We start from the raw sequence: 17,500 nt of genomic DNA on the forward strand, positions 1-17,500 counted from the left end.
CCTCCCAATCTATGAAAAAATGAACCATTGTAAAGCGCTTTGAGTACTTAGAAAAGCACTATAAAAATACAATTCATTATTGTGGGCTCGAGAAGGGAGTCCACTATTGTTATCGTATTTATTCCCGGGGCCTATTGTGCACCAATGCTGGAAATGGACGTGACTTCTCCTCCGCTGTGTTTGTTCCCTCAGGTTTACAACACCTCTCCTATAATCCCCCTTACCTTCTCTCTCTCTCCATATATTTCCATCCCTCTCTTTCTCCACTGTCCTTCCAGTGGACCTGACCGGAGGCTACAATCTGGGCACCATAAGCCACGACTCCAAGATCGACTGGCTGGAGCTGAACGAGACGGGCCGTAAGCTGCTCTTCAGGGACAAGAAACTGCGGGTGAGGCTGACACTAGAGTGCCCTGGGGGACGGAGGGAGAGATAAATACTGGGCTGGAGGCCTAGAAGCAGTAAAGCCTCTAGAGGAGAGGAGGAGGAAATAGGGGGTAGAGGCACCGGAAACTAAATTCCTGATGAGGTCAAATAATAGATGTGAGCCTGAGGTTGAGCCGAGCGTGAGGCTAGGAGACCACCCAATTATTCTAAGCACAATGTTCCCGCCAAACACCCCAGTTTAATCTACAGTATGAGCCCATAGTGGGACATACGGTTCTGTAAATCAGACTACAATGTCATCATGAACAAGCCTGAGTGTTGCCATGTACCACAAACATATTTATTTTCTGCTTTGACATTGCCTGGCATCTTAAAAGAATGCCCCTCAATCAGATTGACAGATGTTACAATAGTGTCAACTGGTACAAGAAGTGTTTTTATTACATGCAGTTCATCTGATCCATTCTGAACATGGTGCTTTACTGTCTGATCCTACATTGCCCAGAATGAACGGCAAAGTCTGTGTTCTCAAGCAAGTTTCAAGGCCATTTTAATCCACGTTTATTGCAAGATTTCAGTCATAGACATTCTTTCCCCTAGCAGCGGGGATGATACCCAGGTGCGGTAGTTCCATCTCATCATAGATTTGTTACATTGGGTGGCGGTGCTTGATTACTCCACAGTGACTCCACAGTAGACTCTTGTAATTGAGATCAAACATCTCAATTATAATTTTTTGAGGTTACTTAAAGCGAGTCCAAGTGAAGTAGCTTTGCTACTGGAGTAGCTTTGCTACATTAAAAAGAAGACCCCCGCAATCCTAAACAGCGGCTGACAGTAGGGACACAAACTCACGCACACATGCATCTTGAAGAGTATTGTCCCATTGCAAAGTGCATGCTATGAGCCTTTCCTCAATCCATAGGCTTGAAGGCTACATACTTTTTTACTGCAGTTCTACGCTGTGTTGGTCTTTGACTGGGAGTGGTGAGAGCAGCAGTGTGTCCTGTGCGTGAGACAGGCAGGGAGAGCAGTTATCAGTTGATGCCCTTGGGCCATGAAACAGTTTGATGCTCTAGCCCTTGGGCAACGACACAGAGACTCTGCTAATTGGGAATCCCTCGGCTGCCTATAACTTTCGACTGCCCTGGGACTTATTGTAACTCATAATAATGGTTTAACTCTGCCTTCTGTTACATTGAGATACTGTTTCGTTTTTTTTTACTTTTGGGAAATATATTTCATTCTAACTAAGTGAGAGAAAGTTTTCAAATATATCAGCTCTGAGTTTTTATCCCTTTAGTGTTTATTTGACTTCACTGGCTGCCACCTACAGTATATGGGTGTATAGCGTTAGAATGAATTCCCACAGAACATTGCACCTTCCCTTTTTGCATGAACTGGGCTTTACAGAATAGTTGACCATATGCTTTCTGTATCTGTGTAGAAGGTCTCTTGTAAAAGAGACCAATTTGCTTTATTTAGATGAACTGAAGATGTTAGATGTTTGAATGAAGGCTTTCGATACCATCCACCGGGGGGAAATCATTAGTATTCTACCTGCCTACGGAGTTCCAGAAAAGTTGGTCCAGATGATAGTCAAGCTACAGCCAGACTCGAGCCAAGGTCCAAACCTGTGACAGTGACACCATAGAATTTGAGATTCTAGCAGGCGTCCTACAGGGTGCCCCCTTCCTGTTCGTTGTAGCGATGGATCATGCACTGAGACTTGCAATCAATGGCAGAGAGGAGGCACTGGGGTTCACTCTGGTCCCGAAGAAGTCAAGGCGGATACACCGCATCAGGGTCACTGACCTCGACTATGCAGACGACATCGCCCTAATCTCGGATACAGTCGAGAAAGAATGGGAGCTACTACTGGCAGTAGAAAAGGAGTTCAGGAAGATCGGCCTCAAGCTCAATGCCAAGAAAACAAAAGTAATGACAGTCAACACCGAGGACAAAACCATTGCCACTGCAGACGGAATAGTGCTCGAGGGAGCCGAGGACTTCAAGTACCTCGGGGCCTGGACTGCCTCAATTGAACAGGATCTGAAGGTTCGGAGAGCACTTGCCTGGAAAGCCTTGCACGAGATGAAGAGAGTGTGGAAATCAGATGTGGGAGAAGACCTTAAGAGGCCTTCTCCCAGATGTTCATACTGTAGCTACTGTGTAGTCAGATTGATTGATTGAAATATTTATTAACAGTTTGCAGAAGTACAGTACAATTCAAGCACAACTCAATACAAAGACTGTTAACTGTGAGTGGACGACCCAATAAAGCATTACACTTGTTTACAAGAGGGTCCACCTTGTTAAATTCATCAAATAATTACTGCTGTATGGGGCCGAGACATGGACCCTCACAGTACAACAGGAAAAAGCCCTGGATGGAGTCTACACAAGAATGCTACGAATGGCACTAGGTGTCACATGGACGGACCATGGGTCACGGACAAAGTCGGAGAGAGAAAGATGAGGCTGGCACGACACTGCGTCAGGCACCCAGAAATTGAGGCAATTAACGTAAATTGACCCTGTGGGAGCCAACCCAGGACAAAGCCAGGAGGGGAAAGAAGCGTACCACCTATGTAGACGTGCTGCGGCGCGACAGCTTGGCTGACAACACTGCAGAGCTCAAGAACCTGATGTTTGATAGGAAATTGTGGAGGGCAGCGATCCAGGAATCCCGATATTTCTTCTATTCTGTATATGGTTATATGCTATGGTCCTGCAGCACATGATGTCCACACAGAGCCGAAAACCCTGGCCTCCTCAACCATGGTCGTGCTCAAAGAAAGATGTGATGTGTAGTGTGTAGTGATGCGAGACAATTCATATAATTTTGCCTAAGACCATTAGACCAAGCTTCATTGGAGTTTACTTTGTGCTTTCACAATGCTGAACCTTCAGGCTGCAAAGGTCCCTCCATCCCTCCAACTTTTCAATATGCATACATTTTGGATGTTTCTAAAGAAGAGATGGAGATGGGTACTCATGCTTTGGAATTGTTGTGTGAATATAAATCAGTTTTGTCCACGCACCATAGTACCTCGTTTAGAATTTTAAAACGTCTCTCCAGAGAAAGCACTGTAACTAACATGTATAATCATCAACATGCATGAATGTCTGCCCTCTCCAGCTCCACCTGTACGACATAGAGACAACAGTGAAGACCACAGTGCTGAGTTTCTGCACCTACGTCCAGTGGGTGCCCGGCAGTGACGTGGTGGTCGCCCAAAACAGAAGCAACCTCTGCATCTGGTACAGCATCGACAGCCCCGAGAGTGTCACCATGGTCCCACTCAGGGTGAGATGGGAGTGTGTGTGTATGTGACTATGTGTGTGTGCGATAGTGCCAACAGGTCCCCACATTCTTTTTATATTAACGTACTCACAACAGGTTTTGTCCAAACATCACACCAATCGCCAATACTCATGTGATCAAGACGGGTATTCCTCCTATTCCATCCTGATTGAAGTTTGGCTTTTGAGGAGTGGCCCGTTTTTAACACATATATTACACATCTATAGACTGGGTTCATAATTTTAAAGTTTCAATATAGTTATTTGTTTACTAGAAAAGGCGGCGATCCGAGCACTCAAAAGGTTAAAAATGAGGAGAGGGTGCATAAAAATAAATGTACTTTTCTTTATGTAAAGAGAGAGCACTGACTCTCCGTTGGGGTCGACCTTCGACCCCGGCCCCCTCTCGCCTAACCTCGGTACACCGTCAGTTGCTAAGTGACGGCCCCCGATTCGCTATTCGCCCAGAGACACTCACACCAATTAAAGCTTCTACTAACACACTTCTTTTCTTCTTGTCTTCACGGCCGCTCAGTCTATATAGAGGGGCCATTAATAATGTTACTAAACACCAGACGGATGACATATATATGAACACTTGTTTTTTACTGTGTGTAAGATCTGTTGTCTGTAGGCTGTGCGGACGTTAAGCACCATGAAATTCTCTGCCTTGTCTGACCGTTCATCCAGGACCCTCGTGAGGCCCGGGAGTCGAAGGGTTAAACGAGAAAAGCAGGCAACTTTCTCACACACACAGCTCTCCGACAGCGACAGCAGTCTGGGCGATTTAATCACGGCCTTGACTTGTACACTTTGAAGCCGGCGTTATTACGCGGGCCTCTTTCTCACTGACTTTGTCCACTCAAGGAGAGGGGAGGGGGGGGGGGGGGTTGAGTGACACAACTCACTTTTTAATTCACTCACCTTCAAATTTGAGATCTGGAAAAGTGATCAAAAATGTATAACTATATAGCACAGGAATGGCTCGAAATAGCATAACGGAAGACGATATAAAAAATAAGGATTTATTTCAGAAGAATGCACAGAGTGAGAGAAACAGAACAGATAGGCAGTCTAAAAAAACTCACAAGATAGCACACAAAGGATCAGTGTTCTAACGAGCAAGGTAGAGAGATAGAGAGAAAAGTTCTCCTTTCAGCCAAAAATCGCATCTGGGGTCCTTGCCGATAAGACAGTATCAACTTAGAAAACATAGCGTCATAATTAGGGAGGTATATCCCAACATTACGTCTAGAGATGAGTGCACGAGCGAGCCCGCGCGCGTCTCTGTCTTCAAGTTCTCTTATGCCCGAGGGTAACCCCACCGAACAGAGGCTCAGTACAAGGCCATCTTGTCCAGTTCACTAAAGAAACTAAAGAAAGAGACTGTGTCTACGATAATATAGAAAGGGGAATGCATATGTTTATCACACTTACACATGACATAAACACATTAAAACCCTTCAACTGCCATACCACGATCACTGTATTATGAATATATTTATAACATATGTAATATAAGTTATTCAATACAGTTGTAACAAATGGGGAATTTGCATATTAATGGTCAACACTATATAACGTGTCGCATCATTTCAGCATCTCGAGCCCTGGGTGTGTGTCACTGGCTGGGCTGGTGGTGGCAGAGGGGGGTAGGCCTCTGCTGCAGGACGATAGGCCTCGAGCCCTGGGTGTGTGTCAGGCCGGTATGTCCCGTCCGGTCCGTACCTCTCTGTAGGACGGGTGACCTGGCGCTCGCTCGGAGACGGCCATCTGGAGGGGGGCGTGTCCGCCCGTCGGTGTCCCTCTGCTCGTGGGCCCGTCTGCTTCCTCTGGTGGGCAGCCTGGGCCGGCTGCCGGCGTGGCTGCGTGACGGCAGGGGGTCTCGAGGTCACTCGGGGCGTCGTCAGCTCGGAGCCCCTCACGCTTTATTTAGTCTATTTATTATTTATTTATTTTTGTCGCATTGCATAGTTATTTGATTCCTCTCTTCCTCTCTCCCTTTTCCTCTCGTTCCATCCAGGGAGATGTGGTAGAAGTGGAGAGGGCCGATGGTAAGACAGAAGTGATCGTGACCGAGGGTGTGAGCACCGTGACCTACACACTGGACGAGGGTCTCATAGAGTTTGGTACTGCCGTGGATGATGGCGACTACTACAGGTTAGTAGTACGTGCATCACCCCGGGGATGGGGGTGGTTTGTTTGTCACATCAAGAGTTTTTGTTTATGCTGTCCTACATTAAAACATAAAACATCAGGAGATGCCTGATAAAGGTCGTTTAGACTGAAACATTGTCACTCAGCTGAATTAACTGCTGCTCTATAAGTGAAGACAGTGTGCGGGACTTCTCTTTTTTCTCTACATTAACAAAAGAATGCTATTGCTATGGAAGTGTACAGGGGCAAAGGATTAAATTAAACATGGGAACTGCTCAGTACAACTACAACCACATTCTTACAGTTATCACATTATGGCACCGGTCATTGAGGGACTGTTGTAGGTCTCTAACCTGTGAATCCCCAGGTGTTCTGATCACAGATAATTTGTTTTACTGTGTGTGTGTGTGTGTGTGTGTGTGTGTGTGTGTGTGTGTGTGTGTGTGTGTGTGTCATGCGGCGTGCGGCGTGCGCGTGTATTTTAAATGTATCATCAGTTGATAATCATGTTCATATTTGACGTGAGCGTCCATAACCGATCAATGATTCATCCATAACTGTGTCCTTGTGAAAACAGCACATCTACAAACACGTAGCGCATGACACACTGACTCATCATTTAGTTTGTAGCCATTTGAACCCATTCTAAAAACAGCTTCTAAATCCTGGCCTAAGCGGTATGTGCCGGTATGCTGCCTGGCTGCCTGCTATATATATATATATATATATATATATATATATATATATATACTGTACATCGACATACCCCAACACGAATGCAGCATTTACTATGCTTGTAGATTGAGAGATCTACAAGCTCTCAACGCGTTGCTATCCCTCCACCAGGCTGGAACAGTTGTTAGAAAGTTCTTCTCATTCATATTGAAAAAAGTGAATGTTAAAAATGCTGCTATTTATTCACATTCATCCTTTATAAAAGTGACACTCACAACTTGTCTTCTATCTTTAGACTCTTTGAAACAGAGCTTAAGTTGTTAATTCATAAATGCACCTTTTCCCTTTTCACTACTGGCATATTGCTGTTAACCTTACATGAAAACAATACCCACCTGCCTGGGTCCATTTGGTTCCATGTGTTACACTCTCAGAGCTACAGACCTGTAAGGGTCCATTTGGTTCCATGTGTTACACTCTCAGAGTTACAGATCTGTAAGGGTCCGACTCCATTTGGTTCCATGTGTTACACTCTCGGAGTTACAGACCTGTAAGGGTCCATTTGGTTCCATGTGTTACACTCTCATAGTTACAGACCCGTAATGGTCCATTTGGTTACTACTGGTATAATACATTACATGAAAACATGTTGCTACAGTAACTTTGGGTTAGTTTAGTGTTTATTAATTCATTTTTAAAAAGGACAGATGTCTGAAAATAAGAAAAATAGAAAATAAATCAAAAAAGTGCTCAAACGTCAATAAAGGTTACAATCAGAGGTCATCAATATATCCGTACATGGACAAATGTGTCTGTGGCATGTTTTACACAACATTATAATGTTCTTATTTTGATCATAAGACCCACTTACTGAATGTCAGTCTTCAGGTTTTCTTCACAATATGTATGACACTGATGTACTACGACACTACTGTATGTATGACACATTAGGAGTCCAACTAGTATGAACTAGTTTGAACACAAGTCTATGAATTCACATTTTAGGAAGTGTTTATACAAAGGAAGTATTGATATGTAAAGGTTGTTTACTTGTGACAAGCTCACAATGTTGCGTTTTCTTGTAGCTGAAGTATAAAATTGCATAGTTTTCTTTCTCAGGTCTATAACACTGACTTTCTATTCTATTCAATGTCCTTGAAATGAATGTCATAGCAAAGCACTACATTCTGGGCTGGTGGTAGCAGGGCTGGTTTCTTTGGCATGGTGGACTAGTTTGTTTTTGTATTGTATTGTATGTGTTTTTGTATGGATAGTTTTATCATAACTTTTAAGAGCCTGCTCGGGGACTACAGCTTCTGGCTAACTGAGAGTCTCTGCTCCACAGAGATGGGCAAAATACATTGAAAATGTATTTTGATACAAAATACAAATACTGGGTCAAAAAATGTATCTAAATACAAAATACAACATACATCTTTATCCCCATCGAAATACAAATTACAAAATACAAAAAAGTATTTCAAATACGTATTTCAAATACATGTATTTCAAATACTGCCCATCTCTGCTGCTCCATTTACATGGATTTTAGCCTGCACCACTAGGGTGGGCAGGAAGACATGGATTTACATGGATGTGAAAACTGACGTGTTGATTAATGTGCATTTTCAATTAAAATTTAAATGTACAATGTAGGCATTTAGAAGATGATCTTAAGCGACTTACAGTAAGAAATTTCAAGGGGAGGTGGTTAACCAGGCCAGTTAGTCAGTACTGCCCACCCAAATCAAAGGTTTTGGGGCAATAACCTTTGATTGGGGGTTGCCCCACTGTAATGTCTTCCAGGCTAAAATCCATGTAAATGGAGCAGAGACTCGTGAGTTAGCCAGAAGCTGTAGTCCCTGGGCAGGCTCTTAAAAATGATGATAAAACTATCCATACAAAAACACATACGATACAATACAAAAACAAATAAACATAGTACAGGGGACAGACCAATTGCAGAGTGATGTGAGAAGTGACACGTTTTTTTATTTTTATAAAGTATATTTATTGGATTTTTTTTTAAGACAAACAGACATTACACAACAAGAACATAATAACAAACAAAAGAAAAGAAAAACAGCTCAGGCACAACACTATTATAAATTAAAAGATTGAATATACAAAGACTTGACAAGGACAATGAACCATAATGACAAGTGACTTTCAAATTTTGATAGACTCCCAATCAGGGAATACATCCATACAGTACATTAATACATATATTGAAAAGGCAGACAACAGTTATCATAGGCACCAAATCATTACAAGAGAAGACCCATGCATGCTCCACTCAAAGGCGGCAACCGCCACCCCTCCAGGCGGCAGGGCCACCGCCCCAAGAAGCGGCCCCGACGAAACGCATCGAGACCCCTGCCCGGGCGACCACCCCCCCATACCCAAAGGGCAGACACCCACTAGGGAAGAATGCTGGCATATAAGATATCTAAGGTTGGTACGGAAAACCTCCAAGTATCGTGGCAGACAGTGTGGTTCCAATATGATTCAAATAAGGGTCCCAAATTTTGTAGAAAGTGTCCAATTTAGAATGCAACATGCATGTAATGTATTCACAAGGAATACAGCCCATTATAATGTTATGCCATGATTTCTTTGATGGAGCAACAAAACAAGAATATTTTTCCTAGCAGCAAACGTTAATAAGTTGAACAACCTCTTATGTTTGACATCAATGATATGAACATCCGGGAAACCAAGTAAAAGACACAACAGATCTAAATCGATCGAGACACCAAAAATAACAGAGAGTTCTGACACAATGTCATACCAATAGTTCTGAAGCTTCACACAGGACCAAAGACAGTGAACGTAATCACCAATCTCTGTCTTGCACTTAAAGCAAAATGGGGACGCACTGACATCCATTTTGTTCTTGAGAGCAGGAGTTATATGTATACGATGTAATATTCTGAACTGGATGGATTTAGTTCGGTTACAAACTGAAATCTGTTTCGCATAGGCCCACATATCTGCCCAGCCCTCATCATGAATAGAGACGTCCAGATCTTTTTCCCAGGACTGCTTAGTAATCTGAGAGGATATAGATGAGTAGGAATTCAATAAGTCACAGAAAATTTAAATTTGTTTCTTAGATAATTGCAAAGAGAGGGCTCGTTCTACCTGTGAAGCGGAACTATTGGCTAAAAGTGAAGTGTCCTCAGTAATAAAATGTCTAATTTGTAAATACCTGAAGAAGTCAGATTTTGGCAACCCATGACGCTGCTGCAATTGTGTGAAAGACCTCAAGGTATGGCCATCAAAAAGGTCTCCAAGTTTGGTAATGCCCTTCTCATGCCAGGTCCTAAAGCCTGCATCTGAGTGTCCCGGCCTAAAGTCAGGGTTGCCTACCACTGGAGTAAGGGGAGATTTATCAATCAGATCAATTTAGCACGGCCTTCAATATTACGCACAGATCTCCAGGCTTTGACTGAACATAGAGTGATGGGGTTAGAACAAAATTTCCTAATGGACTTAAGGTCCTTTATGAATAATAGATTCCAAAGAGGGCATTTGGACTGTGAAGATTCAATATCAAGCCAAATCGAGGAGAAGTGACACGTTACACCAGTGACAATTGGAGCTGATGATTGCAAAGTTTACAAACTTGTTTTTGCTTTAAGCCACCTCTTGAGGTTAACTTTGTATCTGGACACAACAACTCAATACATTCATGTCTGTCAATAGCCTCCCTTAGCTACCTGGGCCCTCAAACCCTGTACACTCAAGACACTGCCCCCGCTGCCATCGTTCAATCTCCATATATGGAGCTGACCTGTACTGACATTCCATATGTTGATCTGACCTCATCAAACCCTGTACACTCAAGACACTGCACCCGCTGCCACCGTTCAATCTCCATATATGGAGCTGACCTGTACTGACATTCCATATGTTGATCTAACCTCATCAAACCCTGTACACTCAAGACACTGCCCCCGCTGCCACCGTTCAATCTCCATATATGGAGCTGACCTGTACTGACATTCCATTATGTTGATCTGACCTCATCAAACCCTGTACACTCAAGACACTGCCCCCGCTGCCACCGTTCAATCTCCATATATGGAGCTGACCTGTACTGACATTCCATATGTTGATCTAACCTCATCAATGCTGTACACTTAAGACACGCTCCATATATGGCCAGTACAGAATTAATTCCATATGTTGATCTGATCCCCCATGCCAAAGCGCCAGCGCTCTCCCAGCAGTCTGCCGTCAACGAGGCGGATGCGTGCACGCATCCCTATTATTATAGCATAGCATCCTTATTTTTGTATATCCTTTATTAAAATGGGCTTAAAGGAGGGTCGTGGTGGGCGGGCGGCCATAACCATATAAGGATTTCCCAATGCAGCTATGCCCAAATTGAGTCATCTTGGTATCAAGCACAAACAAATCATTCAGCTCCATATATATGGGCACAAAGGGGGCATGCCCATATATGGGCATTCACTGATAACATCAGGGATCTACATATTTGTGCTTAAAGGAGTGACAGATATACAGGGATCTCCTTGTATGGGCATATCAGTGTATCCATATGTCATTGATTATAACACCAGAATGACTAACATGTTTTAATCCTGGTCCATCATTTAGACCAGTCCAGGTTTATTCACCACTCTTAACCCTAATAGTATATAAATGTGGGTCCCACATTTATATACTTTTGTTTTTTAAAGCAAATGTCTACTGGGAGAACACCAGTTCCCTGTATCTACCTGCCATTTTGGATTTTTGAGTGGTGCAACCACTCCAAGGAATAGCAAGAAACAGAGAGAGAGTGCTGCACTGTTGCCTGCTAATGAGAGAGAGGAAGGGGGGGGGGGGGGTTGCACCACTCAGTTCACACGGGTGTAATTCTTACATGTGTTTTGGGGAGTTTAGCTGATCTGTTGACTTGCACTCTGTTGACTGCCTGAAAATCCTCTTGTTCTGGGGCTGCGGAGCAGGGCGTTTGGGGCGCTGCAGGGCAGGGTCTCTGGTAAGAGTGGTCAGACCTGTTGCTGCTGCTCGTCCGTGGTCTCCATCCAGACCTCCAGAGCTGCTCCGTCCCTGCATGTTCTCCATCTTAACGATGACACTGTCCTGCCTCAGTGTGTCCTCCATGTTCTCCAACATGGCAGAGTTGTAGCTGGGAGCGTTTCAGCCTGGCTGGCTGTCTGGGTCCTCCTCTGCTGCTGTCTCCTCCGGTGTCTCCAGTGCCACCACGTGGTAGCTGGGAGCTTTGCTGTCTGGCTCCTCCACCTCCAGCACCTCCATGTCGTCGTTGCGTCTCTTGCAGCTCCTGAAGCAGCACTTCATCTTGCAGAGCATGTACAGCACCTCGATAATGTTGAGGAGCACAGAGAGACATGCCGTGGCAAGCATGTACTGTATGAAGATAGTCTTTTCTGTGGGACGGGACGTGAAGCAGTCCGTCTCATCATCATCATCACATTGAGTGACACCAATACAATAGTACACTTCCTTAAACTCAAAACCAAACAGGTTCCACTGTCCGCAGATGGAGGCCACCTCAATGAAGATTTTGGCCACCAGCTGTATCTGATAGGTACACAGGAGATAGCCTTTGATCTTCACATGGCCGTTCTCGTCTGTGTACCTGGGTCTTCTCCGCTTCATGGTGACTCTACGGGGTGCCGGCTGGGCCAGCTGCTGCCTCAGCTTGTCCTCATTTTGGGTGACGAGTATCACATGACCAAAGTACCACAGAGTGGGCGCCGCCACGAACATCAGCTGAATGGTCCAGAAGGTCATGGGTGAGATAGGGAAGTGGTAGTTGTGACACATGTCTGGACACAATGGATTATTTGTGTTACATTTTAAAAACAACTTGTCGTCACTCCACACCTTCTCACCGGTACCACACAGCACTGCGATGTGAAACAGCAAGAGCACAGTAATCCAGAGCTTCCCGATGGGGGTGATGTAAGCCTGGACCTTGTCCAGTAAACTGGACAGGAATCCCCACTGTGCTGACATGATGAGACGTGAGAGCACAAGAACCAGGACACAAAGGGCCTTTTGAAAAAAATATATATTATACTTCTTGTAGGACGATGTGATTATCTGCTGCAGTGATCTGTCAGGACCTTAACCACAGATGCTTGCCTGTGACGTGAAAATAGCTTCAGTAGAATCCTCAGCAGAGACTAAAGATATCTCACCAAGTCGCCAATTGTAAGAAGTGATGAGAATAGATGTCATTGAGCTGATATATGCAATGAGAATATGGAGAATATGGAGCTTTAGATGGTGCCTATACTTCTGACATCACATGATGTCACAGTGAGTCATGCATACCCAAATATGTAGTTTGGTCAACCATGTCCAAATATGGAGTCTCTTTTGTCTGACATCACAAGTAACCATGGTGATCTAATGTAAACAATATGACGTGAAGATACAGGTTTGTTGACATTAGATCACCATGGTTACTCAAGAGGTCAGAGTGCGTCCATATGTCATGAACTTCATTTCAGTGTTGATTTTGTCGAGTTATACTTAAAAAATCACACCTGTGTGAACCGAGTGGTGCAATTCCCCCCCCTCTCTCTTTCTCTCTCTCTCTCTCTCTCTCTCTCTCTCTCAGCACTACCCCTCTCTCTGTTTCTGGCACCCCCTGGTATTAATAAATGCAGGCATGCAGCATTACCCCACACGGACATTGCTGGCCATTGCTGGTTTCACGCATGCGCACACCACTCGTGCTCATGACGGATACATGATACACACACCCGGACATTCCTGGTTGTAGGAGTGGTTGCACCACTCAAAAAACGTCCGATTACCTTTTTTCACTGACAAAAACGTAATGGAAACTAAGCTGTGATGACTAAAACTATGACTAAAACTAAAACGAGTGTTTTTCGTGCAAAAAGAATGCTTGGAATGGGTTCAGAATCATGAAAACCCCTAGTTTGACCCCTAGTTTGGCCATAGACCCCCTAGTTTGGCCATAGCCACTTGCCCAAATATGCCCAAATGTGTTGACCTCATCACATTTGTGATGACGGCTAGGGCCGTTTTTAGCCCAAGGAGTGTTTTTCATGCAAAATTAATGCTTGGAATGGATTCAGAATGTTAAAATCAGATCTAGTTGGGTTGACCGTGATATCTCTCTCAGGTTTGGTCTGGTGGGTTCGGTAATCAGTTGGACTAAATTTAGGTTTCCACATACTTCCTTCAGATAATCAGAACTATGCGATACCCAATTAGAGTTAAAATCACCAGAAATCAGAGTTTCTCAATTACTGTATTTAGACAATTATCAATCGCTCCGGGGTCAGCAGAGGGAGGTTTATAAACCCCTATCACAGTAATAGAATTATTTGGCCCCAGATTAACTGACAAAGCAATAAATTCAAAATAATTCCGTATAGTAACAGCTTTTAAAACAGTGACTGAAAAACGTGATTTAATAAAAAATAGCCACTCCCCAGCTCTGACTCGCATTTCTGTCTATTCTAAATAAGATATTTCAGAATCAGAAACATCTACCTTTAGCCAAGTATCACTTAAAACCAATATATCAGGATCTGTTTGTGATGCTAGAATCTTTAAATTATCTAGTCTTTCTTTTGCTAATATACTTATATTATTTAGGTAAATTAGACCCATGCCTTTTCTATTTTTAAAAGCACGTGGAGTCACTGTGTAGAATAGATATTGGTCTGGAACATCAGAAATGTAATTCAAAGTGAGGAGTGCCAGACCGACCTCCCCAGGGATTGTTTTCCTGTGGCAGATTTGTCTGCATGCTTTCCAGGCTAGGTCCATGTGGTTACATGTGTACACTAGAGATAGAATGCAAAAGGAAGCATGCACATCTCAGGAAATTCTACAGGTGCTGAACATGTACAATGAAAAAGAAGGGTTGTCCGCACACTGTGTATTCTAATAAAGTTTATTGGGAGCTGATACACAGTGTGTGGACTGTGGACAACCCTTCTTTTTCATTGTACATGTGTACACTCTCATGTAGTCTAATCAAGTACTCAGTTACTACTGGTATAATACATTACCAAAAGTACAAATAAACACAGTTACCTTGGGTCAGTTTAACGTTTATTATTTTTTATAGGACAAGAATGTTAAAATGTGCAGAAAAACATCTAAAAGGAGCTCAAACATCATCAATAAGGATTACAATCTTATTTAATTAAAAAAGAAATTGGATTAATTAATATTAATATTTATAAAGCGCCTTTCCAAACAGTTGTTACAAGGTGCTGTACAATAAAATAATAGGAATAAAACCAGAACATCACAATCAAAGATAAACCAACAATGAAATAAGAAACAGAGCAGCAAAGACAGTACCTAGAAATAGATAAAAACTATAATAAATTACAGTATGTTCTACCAGACAGAAGGTTTACACAGCAACAATGAATGAGCAACTGAGCATCTGCAAATTGACCTTTTTATAAATCAATAATGGAGTTCTATCAATATCACAATTAAACTGGAGTACCATTGCATGAAATTCATCAGAATGTTTTGATCAAGTGATGTACAAAATCACAATGTGACATGTTGTGATCTTGTAGATTGGCTATTTATCATATTGTCAGATTTAACCATGTTTTGATGCATTCTGTGCATCACATGCTACAATAGAATAGAATAGAGTAACTGTTTTGGCTGCTTTGTGGCCTGAAACGGGCCACAATGAATCAGAGCTTCTGCTACTTCTGCTTCTTCGGGGGTTGCGGAGCTGGGCGTTTAATTGGTAGGGAAAGGGGGGGGGGGGGGAGTTCAGGGGGGTGAGGGGCGTTCAGAGCTGTTGCTGCTCTGTTGCTGGCCACCGTTGTGATTTCAATGGCGTCGTGCGAGTGGGATGGGTGGCGTTTTCGGCCCCTGCATGACATCATCCACACCTCCAGAGAGGCTCCTCGGCTGCATGTTCTCCATCTCCAGGATTGCGTTGTTGTTCTGCCTCAGTGGGACCTCCATGTTCATCAACATGACAGTGTTGTAGCCTGGCTGGCTGTCCGGGTCCTCCTCCGCTGTCTCCAGCACCTCCATGTCGTCGTTGCGTCTCTTGCAGCTCCTGAAGCAGCACTTCATCTTGCAGAGCAGGTACAGCATCTCGAGAATGTTGAGGAGCAGAGAGAGACAGGCCACGGCAAGCATGACTCTGACGAAGAAGGTCTTTTCTGTGGGACGGGGCGCGTAGCACGTCGTCTTAGTAGAACATTGAGTGACACCGATACAAATGTACTTGGCCTTAAACTCAAAACCAAACAGGAACCACTGTCCGCAGATGGAGGCCACCTCGATGAGGATCTTCAGCAGCAGCTGGAACTGGTAGGTTAACAGGAGCTTCCCTTTGATCTTCACGCGGCCGTTCTCGTCAGTGAACCTGGGTCTCCTCAGGTTCCTGGTGTCACTACGTGGCGCCGGGCGGGCCAGCTGCTGCCTCAGCCTGTCCTCATTTTGGGTGACGAACATCACATGGAAAAGGTAGATCAGAGTGGGCGCCGCCACGAAGATGAGTTGCATGGTCCAAAAGGTGATGTGACTGGTGGGGAAGTGGTAGTCGTGACACATGTCTTCACACATGTCGTTGGCTGTGTGACATTTGAAACGCGAGAGATCGTCACTCCACACTCTCTCACCGGTAACACACAGCACCATGACGCGGCACACGAAGAACACAACCATCCAGATCTTCCCGAAGACAGTCATGTGAGTTTTAGTGCTGTCCAGTAGACTGGTCAGGAATCCCCAGTCCCCATCCCCATCTCCCATGATCCTGAAGAGAGAGCACAAGAAATGCAAGGTGTGGTCAGACAACATTCAAGAAACAACTAAAATCAACATGTTTCTTTAACAGAGCAACGCTTCACAGTGAAAAACTCTCATAGCAACAGTGTTTAACATTTATCTGTACTTACAGAAGTAGTGATCAACTCTTAGCGGAGCGGAGAAAGTGTGTTGCATCGACGACTGTCGAAGTTTGATAGGATGACTCCTTGGCTTTCACTGAGTCCCTCTGCTCAGATGAAACCTTTCTGATTATCTGTCCACAGCCAGAGTTTATATACCCGTCCTGAACAATAACTGCCTGTGTCCAAATGGTCACCTTGTTGCATTTACCACCTACAGAAAGATGAGCTCATGAACAGCTTTTACTGGAAAATACTGAATAATTTGTTACAGGAACGTGTGTGTGTGTGTGTGTGTGTGTGTGTGTGTGTGTGTGTGTGTGTGTGTGTGTGTGTGTGTGTGTGTGTGTGTGTGTGTGTGTGTGTGTGTGTGTGTGTGTGTGTGTGTGTGTGTGTGTGTGTGTGTGTGTGTGTGTGTGTGTGTGTGTGTGTGTGTGTGTGTGTGTGTGTGTGTGTGTGTGTGCGTGCGTGCGTGCGTGCGTGCGTGCGTGCGTGCGCGCGCGACATGGATAGATGAAATGTGGAGGAAAGATCACAGGACATCTATCTATCTAGTGACCCCTGTGGTCAGCTCAGCTGTACACATGTGTTGTTTGAGAACTGCACATGTCCTGACAATTCACAGAACATCTTCGGTGAGAAGGGGGGGGGGGTGTCACAGCCCCTGTAGTTGGCCTTGCAGGGTGTCACAGCCCCTGTAGTTGGCCTTGCAGGGTGTCACAGCCCCTGTAGTTGGCCTTGCAGGGTGTCACAGCCCCTGTAGTTGGCCTTGCAGGGTGTCACAGCCCCTGTAGTTGGCTTTGCAGGGTGTCACAGCCCCTGTACTTGGCCTTGCAGGGCCTGTGTGGTTGGTTATGTGGGCCTATAGAGAGTCACAGTCCCGCCCCCTACCAGGGCCCAGGAAATGATTCCCCGTTCATTTTCCTCATAGACATTTCAAAAAGTATTAATTTAAAGACCTTTTAAGCGTCGTACAAAGCCCACTCGAGTTGTGAGAAATCATGACGACAAACAAAAAATTTCGGGCCGAACAAATAATTAGAAAGAAGAAG

At 44.2% G+C, this 17,500-nt stretch overlaps 1 protein-coding gene across 2 annotated transcripts in view; it reads left to right on the plus strand.

The window, feature by feature from the left end:
- The window catches only part of ift172 (intraflagellar transport 172), a 60,425-nt gene that overhangs the window by 14,840 nt on the left and 28,085 nt on the right, over window positions 1-17,500 (plus strand). For both annotated transcript variants that reach the window (XM_083790803.1, XM_083790804.1), the window contains 3 exons: window positions 279-391; window positions 3,530-3,697; window positions 5,717-5,853. In XM_083790803.1, the coding sequence (XP_083646929.1) occupies window positions 279-391; window positions 3,530-3,697; window positions 5,717-5,853 (418 nt within the window). The remainder of the gene's footprint in view (window positions 1-278; window positions 392-3,529; window positions 3,698-5,716; window positions 5,854-17,500) is intronic.

This window comes from Protomyctophum parallelum, assembly GCF_964188405.1.
Source record: "Protomyctophum parallelum genome assembly, chromosome: 19".
Classification (NCBI taxonomy): Eukaryota; Metazoa; Chordata; class Actinopteri; order Myctophiformes; family Myctophidae; genus Protomyctophum; species Protomyctophum parallelum.